Source organism: Nerophis ophidion, linkage group LG04 (genome assembly GCF_033978795.1).
Source record: "Nerophis ophidion isolate RoL-2023_Sa linkage group LG04, RoL_Noph_v1.0, whole genome shotgun sequence".
In the NCBI taxonomy this organism is placed as follows: Eukaryota; Metazoa; Chordata; class Actinopteri; order Syngnathiformes; family Syngnathidae; genus Nerophis; species Nerophis ophidion.
This window is the reverse complement of record NC_084614.1, coordinates 84,707,472-84,724,784: the sequence shown is the minus strand read 5'-3', so window position 1 is coordinate 84,724,784 and position 17,313 is coordinate 84,707,472. Positions and strand designations below refer to the sequence as shown.

The 17,313-nt window shown below is 48.2% G+C and overlaps 1 protein-coding gene across 1 annotated transcript in view; it reads left to right on the top strand.

Moving 5' to 3' along the window:
• LOC133550486 (low-density lipoprotein receptor-related protein 8-like) overlaps nucleotides 1–17,313 on the top strand; it is a 122,880-nt gene extending 105,567 nt beyond the window's left edge. Inside the window, exons 13-16 of the mRNA XM_061896466.1 lie at nucleotides 783–785; nucleotides 4,204–4,497; nucleotides 12,477–12,545; nucleotides 15,602–17,313. Of these exons, the coding sequence (XP_061752450.1) occupies nucleotides 783–785; nucleotides 4,204–4,497; nucleotides 12,477–12,545; nucleotides 15,602–15,957 (722 nt within the window). The 3' untranslated portion in view covers nucleotides 15,958–17,313. The remainder of the gene's footprint in view (nucleotides 1–782; nucleotides 786–4,203; nucleotides 4,498–12,476; nucleotides 12,546–15,601) is intronic.

Below are 17,313 nucleotides of genomic sequence, written 5' to 3'. Positions count from 1 at the left end.
TTTTGTTTCATGTCTGCACGACATTCATAACAGAAGTTACAAGCAGTTTTGTCAGGGGTTTTTCCTAGGGGGCGCTAGAGCACAATTTTTACTTTTGGGGTTTGGTGTTTTATTAGATGGCAATTTTCGCCAATCCTGATGTGTGTGTAAAATTGGGTGAGTTTTGAAGCATGTTAAGGGGGTCAAATTACAGATTGGCGTTTCTGGATGTTGTTGATAAATGGCTTTCGCTTGGCATAGTAGAGCTTTAACTTGCACTTTGAAGCATTTTAAGGGGGTTCAAATTACAGCTCAAAGAGGCAAAAATGACATTTTTGTAGGAAAATTTCCACAGGGGTTTTTTGAAGGCGCGTAAAATCCAAACCGGAGCAGTAATCAAAACTCTTTCGATAACTTTTAATCAAAAGGGTTCAAACTCGAGTTTGAAGCCGAAACGACAAACGCTCTCAGAGGACATAACGTTTGAAAAAAGGTGAAGGGTGTTTACAAAACTTTTATTTTGAAGGGGTAATTTTTAACTTCTTGTTGATTTTTGCTGAGGGATGTCAGCTATTAAAATGTAGGTCTAAGTGAGACCTACATAGAGGTTTTAGTTTCATGTCTCTCCGACATTCCTACCGAATGTCTGTGTTTTCTTCCTAGGAGCAGTTTTTTCTGTGTTTTATTGAAAAATTGCGCTTGAGCGCAATTTTAAGTTTTGGGGTTTGTTTTTTTTGTCAGATCGCAATTCCTGCCAGTCCTGATGTGTGTGCCAAGTTTGGTGAGTTTTGAAGCATTTTAAGCGGGTCAAATTACAGCTCAAAGAGGCAAAAATTGCATTTTTTGCGAAAATTTTGTATTGAATGGGTTTTTACGAACTTTCGGTAGATTTTTGCCCCAAAAGGTAAATTATGAAATGTAGGTCTAAGTCAGTTCTACATATACATTTTTGTTTCATGTCTCTACGACATTGTTAACGGAAGTTACAAGCTGTCTGTTTTTTTTTAGTTTTAGGGGCCGCGTGTCAAATTTGGTGAGTTTTGAAGCATGTTAAGGGGGTCAAATTACAGCGCATAGGTGCGGAATAATAATAATAAAGAATAATAAAACCTTACAGTTTCAATAGGGTCCTTGGCCCATGGCAAAGGACTCCATGGAATAATAATAATAAAGAATAATAAAACCTTACAGTTTCAATAGGGTCCTTGGCCCATGGCAATGGACTCCATGGAATAATAATAATAAAGAATAATAAAACCTTACAGTTTCAATAGGGTCCTTGGCCCATGGCAAAGGACTCCATGGAATAATAATAATAAAGAATAATAAAACCTTACAGTTTCAATAGGGTCCTTGGCCCATGGCAATGGACTCCATGGAATAATAATAATAAAGAATAATAAAACCTTACAGTTTCAATAGGGTCCTTGGCCCATGGCAATGGACTCCATGGAATAATAATAATAAAGAATAATAAAACCTTACAGTTTCAATAGGGTCCTTGGCCTATGGCAAAGGACTCCATGGAATAATAATAATAAAGAATAATAAAACCTTACAGTTTCAATAGGGTCCTTGGCCTATGGCAAAGGACTCCATGGAATAATAATAATAAAGAATAATAAAACCTTACAGTTTCAATAGGGTCCTTGGCCCATGGCAAAGGACTCCACAGGAGTCCTTTGCCATGGGCCAAGGACCCTAAAAAGATAATAAAAAAAAATATATATATAAAACTAGAAACAGCCCAATAGCTAGAACCAGCATTCATGTCTATAAAAAGGCTTTTTTAAAAAGCTGTTTTTTTTTTAGCCTTTTGTAAAAGCATCCACAGTCTGAGGTGCCCTCAGGTGGTCAGGGAGAGCGTTCCACAGACTAGGGAGCAGCTTTTAAGCCTTTTTTAAAAGCATCCACAGTCTGAGGTGCCCTCAGGTGGTCAGGGAGAGCGTTCCACAGACTGGGAGAAGTGGAGTTTTTGTGGAAGTGGGAAGAAGATCTTTCCACGCAGAAAGATCCCGAGCCCGGGTCTGAATTCAAGACCTTCGTACTGTGAGGCGCATGCACTAACCCCTCTACCACCGTGCTGCCCACCCAAAACATTTGTTAAAGTTAAAGTACCGATGATAGACACACACACACTAGGTGTGGCAAAATTATTCTCTGCATTTCACCCTTGATCACCCCCCTGAGAGGTGAGGGGAGCAGTGAGCAGCAGCGGTGGCCACGCCCGGGAATCATTTTTGGTGATTCAACCCCCAATTGCAACCTCTGTATCGCAAATCGACAAACTAAAATCAGTTTATTTGGCGCTTGGCCTCCCCCCAAAATCCGCACACTTATGACCCGTAACATGAGCTTGAACACGTAAAGCAAGATCCTGAATAATGAAGTGAATTGTGTTTATATAGCGCTTTTCTCTAGTGACTCAAAGCGCTCTTACATAGTGAAACCCAATATCTAAGTTACATTTAAACCAGTGTGGGTGGCACCGGGAGCGGGTGGGTCAAGTGTCTTGCCCAAGGACACAACGGCAGTGGCTAGGACGGCGGGGGCGGGGATCGAACCTGGAACCCTCGAGTTGCTGGCACGGCCACTTTGCCAACCATACTGAATGAAAACAATACATTACAAGACGTACCACTGCATTGGTACGTCTTGTATGTGTACAGTATGTGTCGATGAAAGGGTATTTTATTACTTTTCTTAATTTGATTACTTGCTATAGTATGATTTTATTTTCATAATTTTATTTGCATGATTTTTGTATCCAAGGATTTCAGATGGAAATGAGTTAATGTCAGGTTCAAACACTGATGACATCTATTAAACGGACAAGAAGCAAGGAACCATGCAGAGACAGAGTCCAATTTAGCTCATGAGGAGAACGCATGGCGCTGCACACTTATTCGAATTTTCGCCCTTTGCTCTAAGGTTCAGCTCCCGCCTCCCTCTATTTATTCAGGAGTTCGGTAGTCAACATCACTGAGGCCGCCTCTTAAAGGAGGGTTCACATATATCGTGCAAAGCAATACGTGACGGGATGTGCTGGGGGGCCTTGTGATTTCGCCTTGTCTCTGCTTGGTCTGCGTGCTGTCGTCTCGTCTGCGTTGAGGTCCTTGCAGTCCTTGGCTGTGAGCGGGCTAAAACAAAGTTTGCTGCGGCTGAGGCCACCCCTCAGACAAGACGTTTTTTGTCCTTGCACAGATAGGAAAAGCACAGCTTAAGCACAATAGCTAATAACTATAGCAACAGACTTTAAGCATACTAAAGTTATGTGATAATTTATATACATGATTATTTTAACAACTATAATCTGGGACAGAACATATCAGTCTTTGAGCTTCATGTAAAAGACTAAACAAACACGCAAAACAAATAGAATGTCTGTCACATTTGCTACAAATGATGACAGTCTGAAGTGCTTTTATTAATTAATATTAATTTATTTTATTTTAATGTATTTTATTAACATTTTTATTTTATTTATTTCATTTTTTAAATTTTATTTAATTTCATATTTTATTTTATTTAAATTTATTATGGGCGGTCCAAGCCCCTCAGGGGCGTTGCAGAGCCCCGCAAGGACCCTTTTGGTAAATGGGGTTATATTTGCATAGCGCTTTTCTACCTTCAAGGTACTCACCATTCACCCATTCATACACACTTTCACACCCACATTCGCACACTGATGGCGGGAGCTGCCAAGCAAGGCCCTAACCACGACCCCATCAGGAACAAGGGGTGAAGTGTGTTGCTCGAGGACACAACGGACGTGACGAGGTTGGTAGAAAGTGGGGATCGAACCAGGAACCCTCAGATTGCTGGCACGGCCACTTTCCCAATCGGGTATGTCAAAAAGTTTTTATATTTTGGGTCCCGAAAATTTTGGTGGTGTGTCGGCTTACGGGAATCCTGAAAAGACGGTCAGAAAGCGACTTGAAGATAGTCTGTAAAACATAATCCATGCAACATTTTCAGCAAAGAAGCACCATTACATGTTACGTGGACCACAAGAAAGTGTTTACATGTAGAAAAAAATCCTAATACGACCCTTTGATGCGCTTTATGATTTAGGGTGAGACTGTGACTAAGTGTGCAGCTCCATGCGTTCTCCTCATGAGCGAAATTGAACTCTGTCTCTGCATGATTCCATGCTCCCCATGTTCTTAAAAATACGTAACCTAAACAATTGAGCATCTTACCTAAAACATATTTTTTTTGCAGTGCCAAGAAACGACATGCCGCCCACATCCTCGCCAGAGGCCGCCACGCCCGCTGCCACGGCAACCGCTCCCAAAGACACCCTGCCGCCTTCGGAGGCGGTGTCCCAGGCGGACGCCGCCGCGCTCCTGACGACGTCGCCTCTCGCCGCCCTCCAGCCGCACACGCCCCTCAGCACGCTGAAGGCGGCGGCGGCGGCGGCGTCGCAGGAGTCCAAGGCGCTGGGCTCTCACTCGACCGCCACCGTGACGGTTGAGTCCACCACGCCGGCGGGGGACAGCAGCGTGTCGCAACACTGTAAGCCAGCCGGCAACTTCTTTACAGGATGCATGTTTGATCTTGGGTGAGTTAGGAGGGATAGAGGCAAGAGTAACTAGTAACATCTGCCAGGTGTCCCACTGGGCTTCTCTTGGATTTACTGTCGGTTGCAGTACTGATGCTACGGGTGTGGACTCATTTCCATTCATATAAACCACTACCAGTGATGTGTGATTCATCAAATTATAAGATACATTAAAAATCGCACAATACAGACGTACTACAAATGGTTCAATCCATCCATTTTCTTGGGGGGGACGGCGGCCTAAGCTGAGAAGCCAGGACTTCCTTCTCCTCAGCCTTGTTGTCCAGCTCTTCCCGGGGGCTCCAGAGGCATACCCAGCCCAGCCGAGAGACATAGTCTCTCCACTCTGTCCTGGGTCTTCCCTGTGGTCGCACCTCCCCAACCACTTCATCTGGCTCCCCTCGATGTGGAGGAGCAGCGGCTTTACTTTGAGCTTCGGCTGGATGACAGAGCTTCTCAGCTTATCTCTAAGGGAGAACTCCGTCACCAAACCTCATTTCGGCCGCTTGTACCCTGGATCGTGTCCCTTCGGTCAGAACTCAAAGCTCATGACCATGGGTGAGGATTGGAACGTAGATCGACCGGTAAATTCAGAGCTTTGCCTTCCAGCTTAGTTCCTTTTGCACTACCACTATTGATACAGAGCAGATGCCATACCCGCCTGTGGATTTCATGATCCACTCTTCCCTCACTCGTGAAGGAGACCCCAAAGTACTTAGGCCCCTTTTCTTTGGGCAAGATCTCCTCCCCCCAATCCGGAGATGGCACTCCCCGCGTTTCCGGGCGAGAACCATGGACCATGGACTAATTTTCATCCCGGTCGCGTCACACTCGGCTGTCAGCCAATCCAGTGAGAGCTGAAGATCCTGGCCAAAAGAAGCCAGCAGGAGCACATCATCTGCAAAAAGCAGAAACATAATCCCCTTAACGCCCCTGACTGTGCCTCGAAATTCTGTCCATAAAAGTTATGAACAGAATCGGTGACAAAGAGCAACTGTCACTGAAAACGGGTCCGACTTACTTTCGGGAATGCGGACCAAGCTATGACACTGAGTGGACCTCCAGAATCAGGTGGTTTGATAACCCATACTCTCTGAGCACTCTCCACAGGACTTTCAGAGGGACACGGTTGAATGGCTTCTCCAAGTTAACAAAACACACGTGGACTGGTTTGGGCAAACTCCCATGCTCCCTCAAGAACCCTGTTAAGAGTACAGGAATTTGCGAGGGACACGGATCGAATGCCTTCTCCTAGTTCCCAAAACACACGTGGACTGGTTGGGCAAGCTCTCATGTTTCCTCAAGAACCCTGTTAAGAGTACAGGAATTTGCGAGGGACACGGTCGGATACCTTCTCCAAGTTCACAAAACACACGTGGACTGGTTGGGCAAACTCATGTTTCCTCAAGAACCCTGTTAAGAGTACAGGAATTTGCGAGGGACACGGTCGAATGCCTTCTCCAAGTTCCCAAAACACAAGTGGACTGGTTGGGCAAACTCTCATGTTCCCTCAAGAACCCTGTTAAGAGTACAGGAATTTGCGAGGGACACGGTCCAATACCTTCTCCAAGTTCCCAAAACACACGTGGACTGGTTGGCCAAACTCTCATGTTTCCTCAAGAACCCTGTTAAGAGTACAGGAATTTGCGAGGGACACGGTCGAATGCCTTCTCCAAGTTCCCAAAACACATGTGGACTGGTTGGGTAAACTCCCATGCTCCCTCAAGAACCCTGTTAAGAGTACAGGAATTTGCGAGGGACACGGTCGAATGCCTTCTCCAAGTTCCCAAAACACACGTGGACTGGTTGGGCAAACTCTCATGTTTCCTCAAGAACCCTGTTAAGAGTACAGGAATTTGCGAGGGACACGGTCGAATGCCTTCTCCAGGTTCCCAAAACACACGTGGACTGGTTTGGGCAAACTCCCATGCTCCCTCAAGAACCCTGTTAAGAGTACAGGAATTTGCGAGGGACACGGTCGAATGCCTTCTCCAAGTTTACAAAACACACGTGGACTGGTTTGGGCAAACTCTCATGCTCCCTCAAGAACCCTGTTAAGAGTACAGGAATTTGCGAGGGACACGGTCGAATGCCTTCTCCAAGTTCCCAAAACACACGTGGACTGGTTTGGGCAAACTCCCATGCTCCCTCAAGAACCCTGTTAAGAGTACAGGAATTTGCGAGGGACACGGTCGAATGCCTTCTCCAAGTTTACAAAACACACGTGGACTGGTTTGGGCAAACTCTCATGCTCCCTCAAGAACCCTGTTAAGAGTACAGGAATTTGCGAGGGACACGGTCGAATGCCTTCTCCAAGTTCCCAAAACACACGTGGACTGGTTGGGCAAACTCTCATGTTTCCTCAAGAACCCTGTTAAGAGTACAGGAATTTGCGAGGGACACGGTCGAATGCCTTTTCCAAGTTCCCAAAACACACGTGGACTGGTTGGGCAAACTCTCATGTTTCCTCAAGAACCCTGTTAAGAGTACAGGAATTTGCGAGGGACACGGTCGAATGCCTTCTCCAAGTTCCCAAAACACACGTGGACTGGTTTGGGCAAACTCCCATGCTCCCTCAAGAACCCTGTTAAGAGTACAGGAATTTGCGAGGGACACGGTCGAATGCCTTTTCCAAGTTCCCAAAACACACGTGGACTGGTTGGGCAAACTCTCATGTTTCCTCAAGAACCCTGTTAAGAGTACAGGAATTTGCGAGGGACACGGTCGAATGCCTTCTCCAGGTTCCCAAAACACACGTGGACTGGTTTGGGCAAACTCCCATGCTCCCTCAAGAACCCTGTTAAGAGTACAGGAATTTGCGAGGGACACGGTCGAATGCCTTCTCCAAGTTTACAAAACACACGTGGACTGGTTTGGGCAAACTCTCATGTTTCCTCAAGAACCCTGTTAAGAGTACAGGAATTTGCGAGGGACACGGTCGAATGCCTTCTCCAGGTTCCTAAAACACATGTGGACTGGTTGGGTGAACTCCCATGCTCCCTCAAGAACCCTGTTAAGAGTACAGGAATTTGCGAGGGACACGGTCGAATGCTTTCTCCAAGTTAACAAAACACACGTGGACTGGTTTGGCCAAACTCCCATGCTCCCTCAAGAACCCTGTTAAGAGTACAGGAATTTGCGAGGGACACGGTCGAATGCCTTCTCCAAGTTCCCAAAACACACGTGGACTGGTTGGGCAAACTCTCATGTTTCCTCAAGAACCCTGTTAAGAGTACAGGAATTTGCGAGGGACACGGTCGAATGCCTTCTCCAAGTTCCCAAAACACACGTGGACTGGTTGGGCAAACTCTCATGTTGCCTCAAGAACCCTGTTAAGAGTACAGGAATTTGCGAGGGACACGGTCGAATGCCTTCTCCAAGTTAACAAAACACATGTGGACTGGTTGGGCAAACTCTCACGTTTCCTCAAGAACCCTGTTAAGAGTACAGGAATTTGCGAGGGACACGGTCGAATGCCTTCTCCAAGTTCACAAAACACACGTGGACTGGTAGGGCAAACTCTCATGTTTCCTCAAGAACCCTGTTAAGAGTACAGGAATTTGCGAGGGACACGGTCGAATGCCTTCTCCAAGTTCACAAAACACACGTGGACTGGTTTGGGCAAACTCCCATGCTCCCTCAAGAACCCTGTTAAGAGTACAGGAATTTGCGAGAGACACGGTCGAATGCCTTCTCCAAGTTTACAAAACACACGTGGACTGGTTTGGGCAAACTCTCATGCTCCCTCAAGAACCCTGTTAAGAGTACAGGAATTTGCGAGGGACACGGTCGAATACCTTCTCCAAGTTTACAAAACACACGTGGACTGGTTGGGCAAACTCTCATGTTTCCTCAAGAACCCTGTTAAGAGTACAGGAATTTGCGAGGGACACGGTCGAATGCCTTCTCCAAGTTCCCAAAACACACGTGGACTGGTTGGGCAAACTCTCATGTTTCCTCAAGAACCCTGTTAAGAGTACAGGAATTTGCGAGGGACACGGTCGAATGCCTTCTCCAAGTTCCCAAAACACACGTGGACTGGTTGGGCAAACTCTCATGTTTCCTCAAGAACCCTGTTAAGAGTACAGGAATTTGCGAGGGACACGGTCGAATGCCTTCTCCAAGTTCCCAAAACACACGTGGACTGGTTGGGCAAACTCTCATGTTTCCTCAAGAACCCTGTTAAGAGTACAGGAATTTGCGAGGGACACGGTCGAATGCCTTCTCCAAGTTCACAAAACACACGTGGACTGGTTTGGGCAAACTCCCATGCTCCCTCAAGAACCCTGTTAAGAGTACAGGAATTTGCGAGGGACACGGTCGAATGCCTTCTCCAAGTTCCCAAAACACACGTGGACTGGTTGGGCAAACTCTCATGTTTCCTCAAGAACCCTGTTAAGAGTACAGGAATTTGCGAGGGACACGGTCGAATGCCTTCTCCAAGTTCCCAAAACACACGTGGACTGGTTGGGCAAACTCTCATGTTTCCTCAAGAACCCTGTTAAGAGTACAGGAATTTGCGAGGGACACGGTCGAATGCCTTCTCCAAGTTCCCAAAACACACGTGGACTGGTTGGGCAAACTCTCATGTTTCCTCAAGAACCCTGTTAAGAGTACAGGAATTTGCGAGGGACACGGTCGAATGCCTTCTCCAAGTTCCCAAAACACACGTGGACTGGTTGGGCAAACTCTCATGTTTCCTCAAGAACCCTGTTAAGAGTACAGGAATTTGCGAGGGACACGGTCGAATACCTTCTCCAAGTTCACAAAACACACGTGGACTGGTTGGGCAAATCTCATGCTCCCTCAAGAACCCTGTTAAGAGTACAGGAATTTGCGAGGGACACGGTCGAATGCCTTCTCCAAGTTCCCAAAACACACGTGGACTGGTTGGGCAAACTCTCATGTTTCCTCAAGAACCCTGTTAAGAGTACAGGAATTTGCGAGGGACACGGTCGAATACCTTCTCCAAGTTCACAAAACACACGTGGACTGGTTTGGGCAAACTCCCATGCTCCCTCAAGAACCCTGTTAAGAGTACAGGAATTTGCGAGGGACACGGTCGAATGCCTTCTCCAAGTTCCCAAAACACACGTGGACTGGTAGGGCAAACTCTCATGTTTCCTTAAGAACCCTGTTAAGAGTACAGGAATTTGCGAGGGACACGGTCGAATGCCTTCTCCAAGTTCACAAAACACACGTGGACTGGTTGGGCAAACTCTCATGTTTCCTCAAGAACCCTGTTAAGAGTACAGGAATTTGCGAGGGACACGGTCGAATGCCTTCTCCAAGTTCCCAAAACACACGTGGACTGGTTGGGCAAACTCTCATGTTTCCTTAAGAACCCTGTTAAGAGTACAGGAATTTGCGAGGGACACGGTCGAATGCCTTCTCCAAGTTCACAAAACACACGTGGACTGGTTGGGCAAACTCCCATGCTCCCTCAAGAACCCTGTTAAGAGTACAGGAATTTGCGAGGGAGACGGTCGAATGCCTTCTCCAAGTTCACAAAACACACGTGGACTGGTTGGGCAAACTCTCATGTTTCCTCAAGAACCCTGTTAAGAGTACAGGAATTTGCGAGGGACACGGTCGAATGCCTTCTCCAAGTTAACAAAACGCACGTGGACTGGTTTGGGCAAACTCTCATGCTCCCTCAAGAACCCTGTTAAGAGTACAGGAATTTGCGAGAGACACGGTCGAATGCCTTCTCCAAGTTCCCAAAACACACGTGGACTGGTTGGGCAAACTCTCATGTTTCCTCAAGAACCCTGTTAAGAGTACAGGAATTTGCGAGAGACACTCTCGAATGCCTTCTCCAAGTTCCCAAAACACACGTGGACTGGTTGGGCGAACTCTCATGTTTCCTTAAGAACCCTGTTAAGAGTACAGGAATTTGCGAGGGACACGGTCGAATGCCTTCTCCAAGTTCACAAAATACACGTGGACTGGTTTGGGCAAACTCCCATGCTCCCTCAAGAACCCTGTTAAGAGTACAGGAATTTGCGAGGGACACGGTTGAATGTCTTCTCCAAGTTAACAAAACACACGTGGACTGGTTTGGGCAAACTCCCATGCTCCCTCAAGAACCCTGTTAAGAGTACAGGAATTTGCGAGGGACACGGTCGAATGCCTTCTCCAAGTTCACAAAACACACGTGGACTGGTTGGGCAAACTCCCATGCTCCCTCAAGAACCCTGTTAAGAGTACAGGAATTTGCGAGAGACACTGTCGAATGCCTTCTCCAAGTTCACAAAACACACGTGGACTGGTTTGGGCAAACTCCCATGCTCCCTCAAGAACCCTGTTAAGAGTACAGGAATTTGCGAGGGACACGGTCGAATGCCTTCTCCAAGTTCACAAAACACACGTGGACTGGTTTGGGCAAACTCCCATGCTCCCTCAAGAACCCTGTTAAGAGTACAGGAATTTGCGAGGGACACGGATCGAATGCCTTCTCCTAGTTCCCAAAACACACGTGGACTGGTTGGGCAAACTCTCATGTTTCCTCAAGAACCCTGTTAAGAGTACAGGAATTTGCGAGGGACACGGTCGAATGCTTTCTCCGAGTTAACAAAACGCACGTGGACTGGTTGGGCAAACTCCCATGCTCCCTCAAGAACCCTGTTAAGAGTACAGGAATTTGCGAGGGACACGGTCGAATGCCCTCTCCAAGTTCCCAAAACACACGTGGACTGGTTGGGCAAACTCCCATGCTCCCTCAAGAACCCTGTTAAGAGTACAGGAATTTGCGAGGGACACGGTCGAATGCCCTCTCCAAGTTCCCAAAACACACGTGGACTGGTTGAGCAAACTCTCATGTTTCCTCAAGAACCCTGTTAAGAGTACAGGAATTTGCGAGAGACACGGTTGAATGCCTTCTCCAAGTTCCCAAAACACACGTGGATTGGTTGGGCAAACTCTCATGTTTCCTCAAGAACCCTGTTAAGAGTACAGGAATTTGCGAGGGACACGGTCGAATGCCTTCTCCACGTTCCCAAAACACACGTGGACTGGTTGGGCAAACTCTCATGTTTCCTCAAGAACCCTGTTAAGAGTACAGGAATTTGCGAGGGACACGGTCGAATGCCTTCTCCAAGTTCCCAAAACACACGTGGACTGGTTGGGCAAACTCTCATGTTTCCTCAAGAACCCTGTTAAGAGTACAGGAATTTGCGAGGGACACGGTCGAATGCCTTCTCCAAGTTCCCAAAACACACGTGGACTGGTTGGGCAAACTCTCATGTTTCCTCAAGAACCCTGTTAAGACTACAGGAATTTGCGAGGGACACGGTCGAATGCCTTCTCCAAGTTCCCAAAACACACGTGGACTGGTTGGGCAAACTCTCATGTTTCCTCAAGAACCCTACCAAGAGTATAGAGCTGGTCCACAGTTCCACAACCAGGTAGAAAACCACGCTGCTCTTCCTGGATCCTAAGTTTGACTGTCCGGCGTAGCCTCTTCTCCAGTACCCCTGAATAAAACTTACCGGGAAGGCTGAGGAGTGTACACATAGTTAGCCTCATCGTGACTTATGTTTCAGTTTCGATTTTAAAAAAGCAAAAAGATGATACGCGGACACACGGACTAGTGTGTTTCACACAATGATTGGCCGTACGATAACGAAGACGGTTTACAAAAGCCCTGGTCTAAATGTTCAATTAAATTTGTCATGAAAAGTCGTACCTCAACTTACAAGCCTGATTTTTTTCATGACAAAGCTCTTAACTCCAAACACTTCAAACCAGAACTAATCAAAGAACTGGCAACCAATGTTATTAAAAAGTATTGATTTTGAATCCAGAATTGTTTTGAATCAAGACGAATCGTTACCCCCAAGAGTCAGATCGAATGGTGTGGTGCCCAAAGATTCACTGCCCTAGTATACACCCTTCTTCTAATGCCTTGGTCTTGGTTCCTGTCCTCTTCTAGCTGGAGGCGAACATTTCATCTTGGGTGAGAACCTGACAGTGGCAGTCCTCGGAGTGGTCATCCCTATTGGTGAGTCACCACAAGTCTTCTTGTTTGTGTTGGTCCATGCGCCATGACTCTTCTGTGGAGGCACCAGGGAAGGTCCTCTTCTCCACGTGTCCTCAGGAGTCATCGTCTGTGTGTCTGACATTGCTGCATTTTTGGCATCACACAGTGTTGTGTTTCTGTACACAATGTACAGCAACACAATGTAGCAACACGCACACCCACATTGCCAAAGAGGACAAAATACATTTAAGTCAGGCATAGGTCACTTTTTTCTCTTAAAACACTCAAAATAGGTTCATTAAGCACAACATTTCGACAGGCCTTACTTTAGAAATGTCAGTGATGGATTTTGGACCCTTTTGGTCTACAAATACCCACTGGGCCTACAGAACCTCCTGATATAGTTTTTCTTAACGCCACAGTAAATGCATTTCTCCATAGTTACCCCCATTTATTCATCGTTGCCACCATCTCTCCATCATTGCCCCCATCTCCCCATCGTTGCCCCATCTCTCCATCATTGCCATCATCTCTCCATCGTTGCCCCCATCTCTCCATCGTTGCCCCCATCTCTCCATCATTGCCACCATCTCTCCATCGTTGCCCTCATCTCTCCATCGTTGCCACCTGCCCCATCTCTCCATTGTTGCCACCTGCCCCATCTCTCCATCGTTGTCCCCATCTCTCCATCGTTGTCCCCATCTCTCTCTCTCCAATGTTGCCCCATCTCCTCCATTGTTGCCACGGACCCATCTCTCTATCGTTGCCACCATCTCTCCATCGTTGCCCCCATCTCTCCATCGTTGCCACCATCTCTCCATCGTTGCCCCCATCTCTCCATCGTTGCCACCATCTCTCCATCGTTGCCACCATCTCTCCATCGTTGCCCCCATCTCTCCATCGTTGCCCCCATCTCTCCATCATTGCCACCATCTCTCCATCGTTGCCCTCATCTCTCCATCGTTGCCACCTGCCCCATCTCTCCATTGTTGCCACCTGCCCCATCTCTCCATCGTTGTCCCCATCTCTCCATCGTTGTCCCCATCTCTCTCTCTCCAATGTTGCCCCATCTCCTCCATTGTTGCCACGGACCCATCTCTCTATCGTTGCCACCATCTCTCCATCGTTGCCCTCATCTCTCTATCGTTGCCACCATCTCTCCATCGTTGCCCTCATCTCTCCATCGTTGCCACCTGCCCCATCTCTCCATCGTTGTCCCCATCTCGCTCTCCAATGTTGCCCCATCTCCTCCATTGTTGCCACGGACCCATCTCTCTGTCGTTGCCACCCGCCCCATTCCTCCATTCTTGCCACCTTCCCCATTCCGCCAGCGTTGCCACCTACCTCATCTCGCCATGTTTGCCACCTACCCCATCTCTCCATCGTTGCCACCCGCCCCATCCTTCCACCATTGCCTTTTGCCACATCCCTCCACCGTTTCCACCCTCCCCATCCCTCCATCGTTGCCACCCGCCCCATCCCTCCATCATTGCCACCTACCTCATCTCTCCATCGTTGCTACCTTCCCCCACCTCCATCGTTGCCACCTACCTCATCTCTCCATTATTGCCACCCGCCCCATCCCTCCATCATTGCCACCAACCTCATCTCTCCATCGTTGCTACCTTCCCCCACCTCCATCGTTGCCACCGACCTCATCTCTCAATCCATGCAAACAACCCATCCCTCCAACGTTGCCACCTGCCCCATCTCTCCTTCGGTGCCACCTGCCCCATCTCTCCATCGTTGCCACCTACCTCATCTCTCCATCATTGCTACCTTCCCCCACCTCCATCGTTGCCACCTACCTCATCTCTCCATCATTGCTACCTTCCCCCACCTCCATCGTTGCCACTGACCTCATTCCTCCATCGTTGCCACCGACCTCATCTCTCCATCCTTGCAAACGACCCATCCCTCCAACATTGCCACCTGCCCCATCTCTCCTTCGGTGCCACCCGCCCCATCCCTCCATCGTTGCCACCTACCTCATCTCTCCATCATTGCTACCTTCCCCCACCTCCATCGTTGCCACTGACCTCATCCCTCCATTGTTGCCACCGACCCATCTCTCCATCATTGCCACCCGCCCCATCTCTCCATCGTTGCCACCCACCTGCCTTATCTCTCCTTCGTTTCCACCTGCCCCATCTCTCCTTCGTTGCCACCCTCCCCATCCCTCCATCGTTGCCACCTACCTCATCTCTCCATCGTTGCTACCTTCCCCCACCTCCATCGTTGCCACCGACCTCATCTCTCCATCCTTGCCAACGACCCATCTCTCCAATGTTGCCACCTGCCCCATCTCTCCTTCGGTGCCACCTGCCCCATCTCTCCTTCGGTGCCACCTGCCCCATTTCTCCTTCGTTGCCACCTGCCCCATCTCTCCTTTGTTTCCACCTTCCCCATCTCTCCAACGTTGCCACCTGCCCCATCTCTCCTTCTGTGCCACGTGCCCCATTTCTCCTTCGTTGCCACCCGCCCCATCCCTCCATCGTTGCCACCTACCTCATCTCTCCATCGTTGCTACCTCCCCCCACCTCTATCGTTGCCACCGACCTCATCTCTGCATTGTTGCCACCTGCCCCATTTCTCCTTTGTTGCCACCCGCCCCATCCCTCCATCGTTGCCACCTACCTCATCTCTCCATCGTTGCTACCTTCCCCCACCTCCATCGTTGCCAACTGCCCCATTTCTCCTTCGTTGCCACCCGCCCCATCCCTCCATCGTTGCCACCTACCTCATCTCTCCATCGTTGCTACCTCCCCCCACCTCTATCGTTGCCACCGACCCATCTCTCCATCTTTGCCACCCGCCCCATCTCTCCACCGTTGGCACCTACCTCATCTCTCCATTGTTGCCACCCGCCCCATCCCTCCATCGTTGCCATCTGTGTCATCCCTCCGTCGTTGCCATCAACCTCATCTCTCCATCGTTGCCACCCACCCCATCTTTCCACCACCGTTGCCACCTGCCTAGCCGCGCATGCCAGCCGGGCCCCTCTTTGTCATTTCACGCCACAAGCTTGCTACGCCTCTTTAACGCCCGCCCTGCGGCTGTGTGTTAAACGCATGCAGTTCCTATCATTGCCACAGTGGTCTTCGGCCTGGTCTGCGCCGGGGTCTACCTGGTGTGGCGGAACTGGAAGCGCAACTCCACCAAGAGCATGAACTTTGACAATCCCGTCTACCGGAAGACCACCGGCGAGGGCGAGGAGGACGAGATCCACATCGGCCGGACTGACGCAGCAGGGCACCACGCGCACCACCACCACCACCACCACCACACGTACCCGCAGGCCGTCGGCGTGGGAGTCGTCGGCGCAGGGGGCGGCACCTGCCCGCAGTTCATCGCCCTGCCACTCGGGGGCAGCATGCCCGATCCGGGGACTCACTGGTACGCGGAGCAGCCGATGCTCGCCACCGCAAAGTGAACCGGCAAGAGGGCTTCAGGGGGAAAGAAGGCCGCCGAGGCACATGCAGATCAAACACCGCCATGTTCCGTGCCAATATTTCTCATGTTTCGCGTTGATGGCGTGTGTGTGTGTGTGTGCCAAGTATTTTGTAACAAAGGTTGTGTTTTTTTACTTTTGTGTCGATGGGACAATCTGTACAGATCCATGAAAGGGACAAAAAAAAAAGCAATTCATTCCCAAGCTCACCCGTTTGAGCTCATGAGGGTGAGCGTTCTTTCAGAGTGCAGTTATCAACATGTATCCCCTCGCTGTGATTTCGAAACTCGTACGACTCGTACGAGCTTTGACAGCAGCAATAATTGAGAGGACGGGCCCGTGGTGCGCTGTCCCCCGCAAAAAAAAAAAAAAAACAAGCACTGTGTCGGGCTTCCCTGGAGCCCAGCAGGGGGCAGCGTGCGGTCACAAAACCCCAGTCGTCCCTTCTCCCGAAATTCGACCCCCCTGAGTTTGGAGGGTCAAACGGGACGGAAGGAAATACCCGAATACCACCTTAGAATAATGACATCATTGTGTCATTAATCGATTAAAAATGGAATAAATAAATACACTATTAAATAATGTAAATCATTTAATTATTCCACATCAATTTCCCCATAGTCCCGGACTATAAGCCCCTACTTTTTTCCCACGCTGTGAACCTTGCGGCTTATAAAACGGTGCGGCTAATTTATGGATTTTTTTGTTTTTTGGCATGACGGCCATGATGTTTTGTGTGCAACAAACAAGTTTCCACAGAACACCCAAAAGGTGTGTTATTGTTTGTGCTATGGCAGGTACTGCAGGTTGAAATTGGACTTCCTGTTTGGTGCCTTGAACCGAAAGTATATCCTGTTTCGTCTATTATTCATACTCGTATGAATTCTTCATTCGTCACTCCAAGCAACATTTGCAAGGTTTACAATATAACTAAAACTATTCTGAGTTACTAGAGTGTCACATGTGTTGATGTCTGTAGGAGTGTTTTCATGCATATTTGCATGAAAACTAATGTTTTCGTGCAAATATGCATGAAAACGCTTACGAGTGTCTGTGTTAGTATTATTAATTCACTTCTGTTTTGTTTGATCAGCCGTTTTACTGCCCTGTTACAGACTCTGTTTGGAAACAATTAAGGTATTTAAATAAACATTCATAAAACCTTTCACGCCGGTACATATGTGCGGCTTATAGTCCGGTGCGGCTAATATTTGTAAAAAAAAAAATAAAAAAATAAAAATATATGTATATATATATATATATATATATATATATATATATATATATATTGTCTCTAAATACGGTTTTGCTTATTTCATGAACCTGTGTGGAAGAACT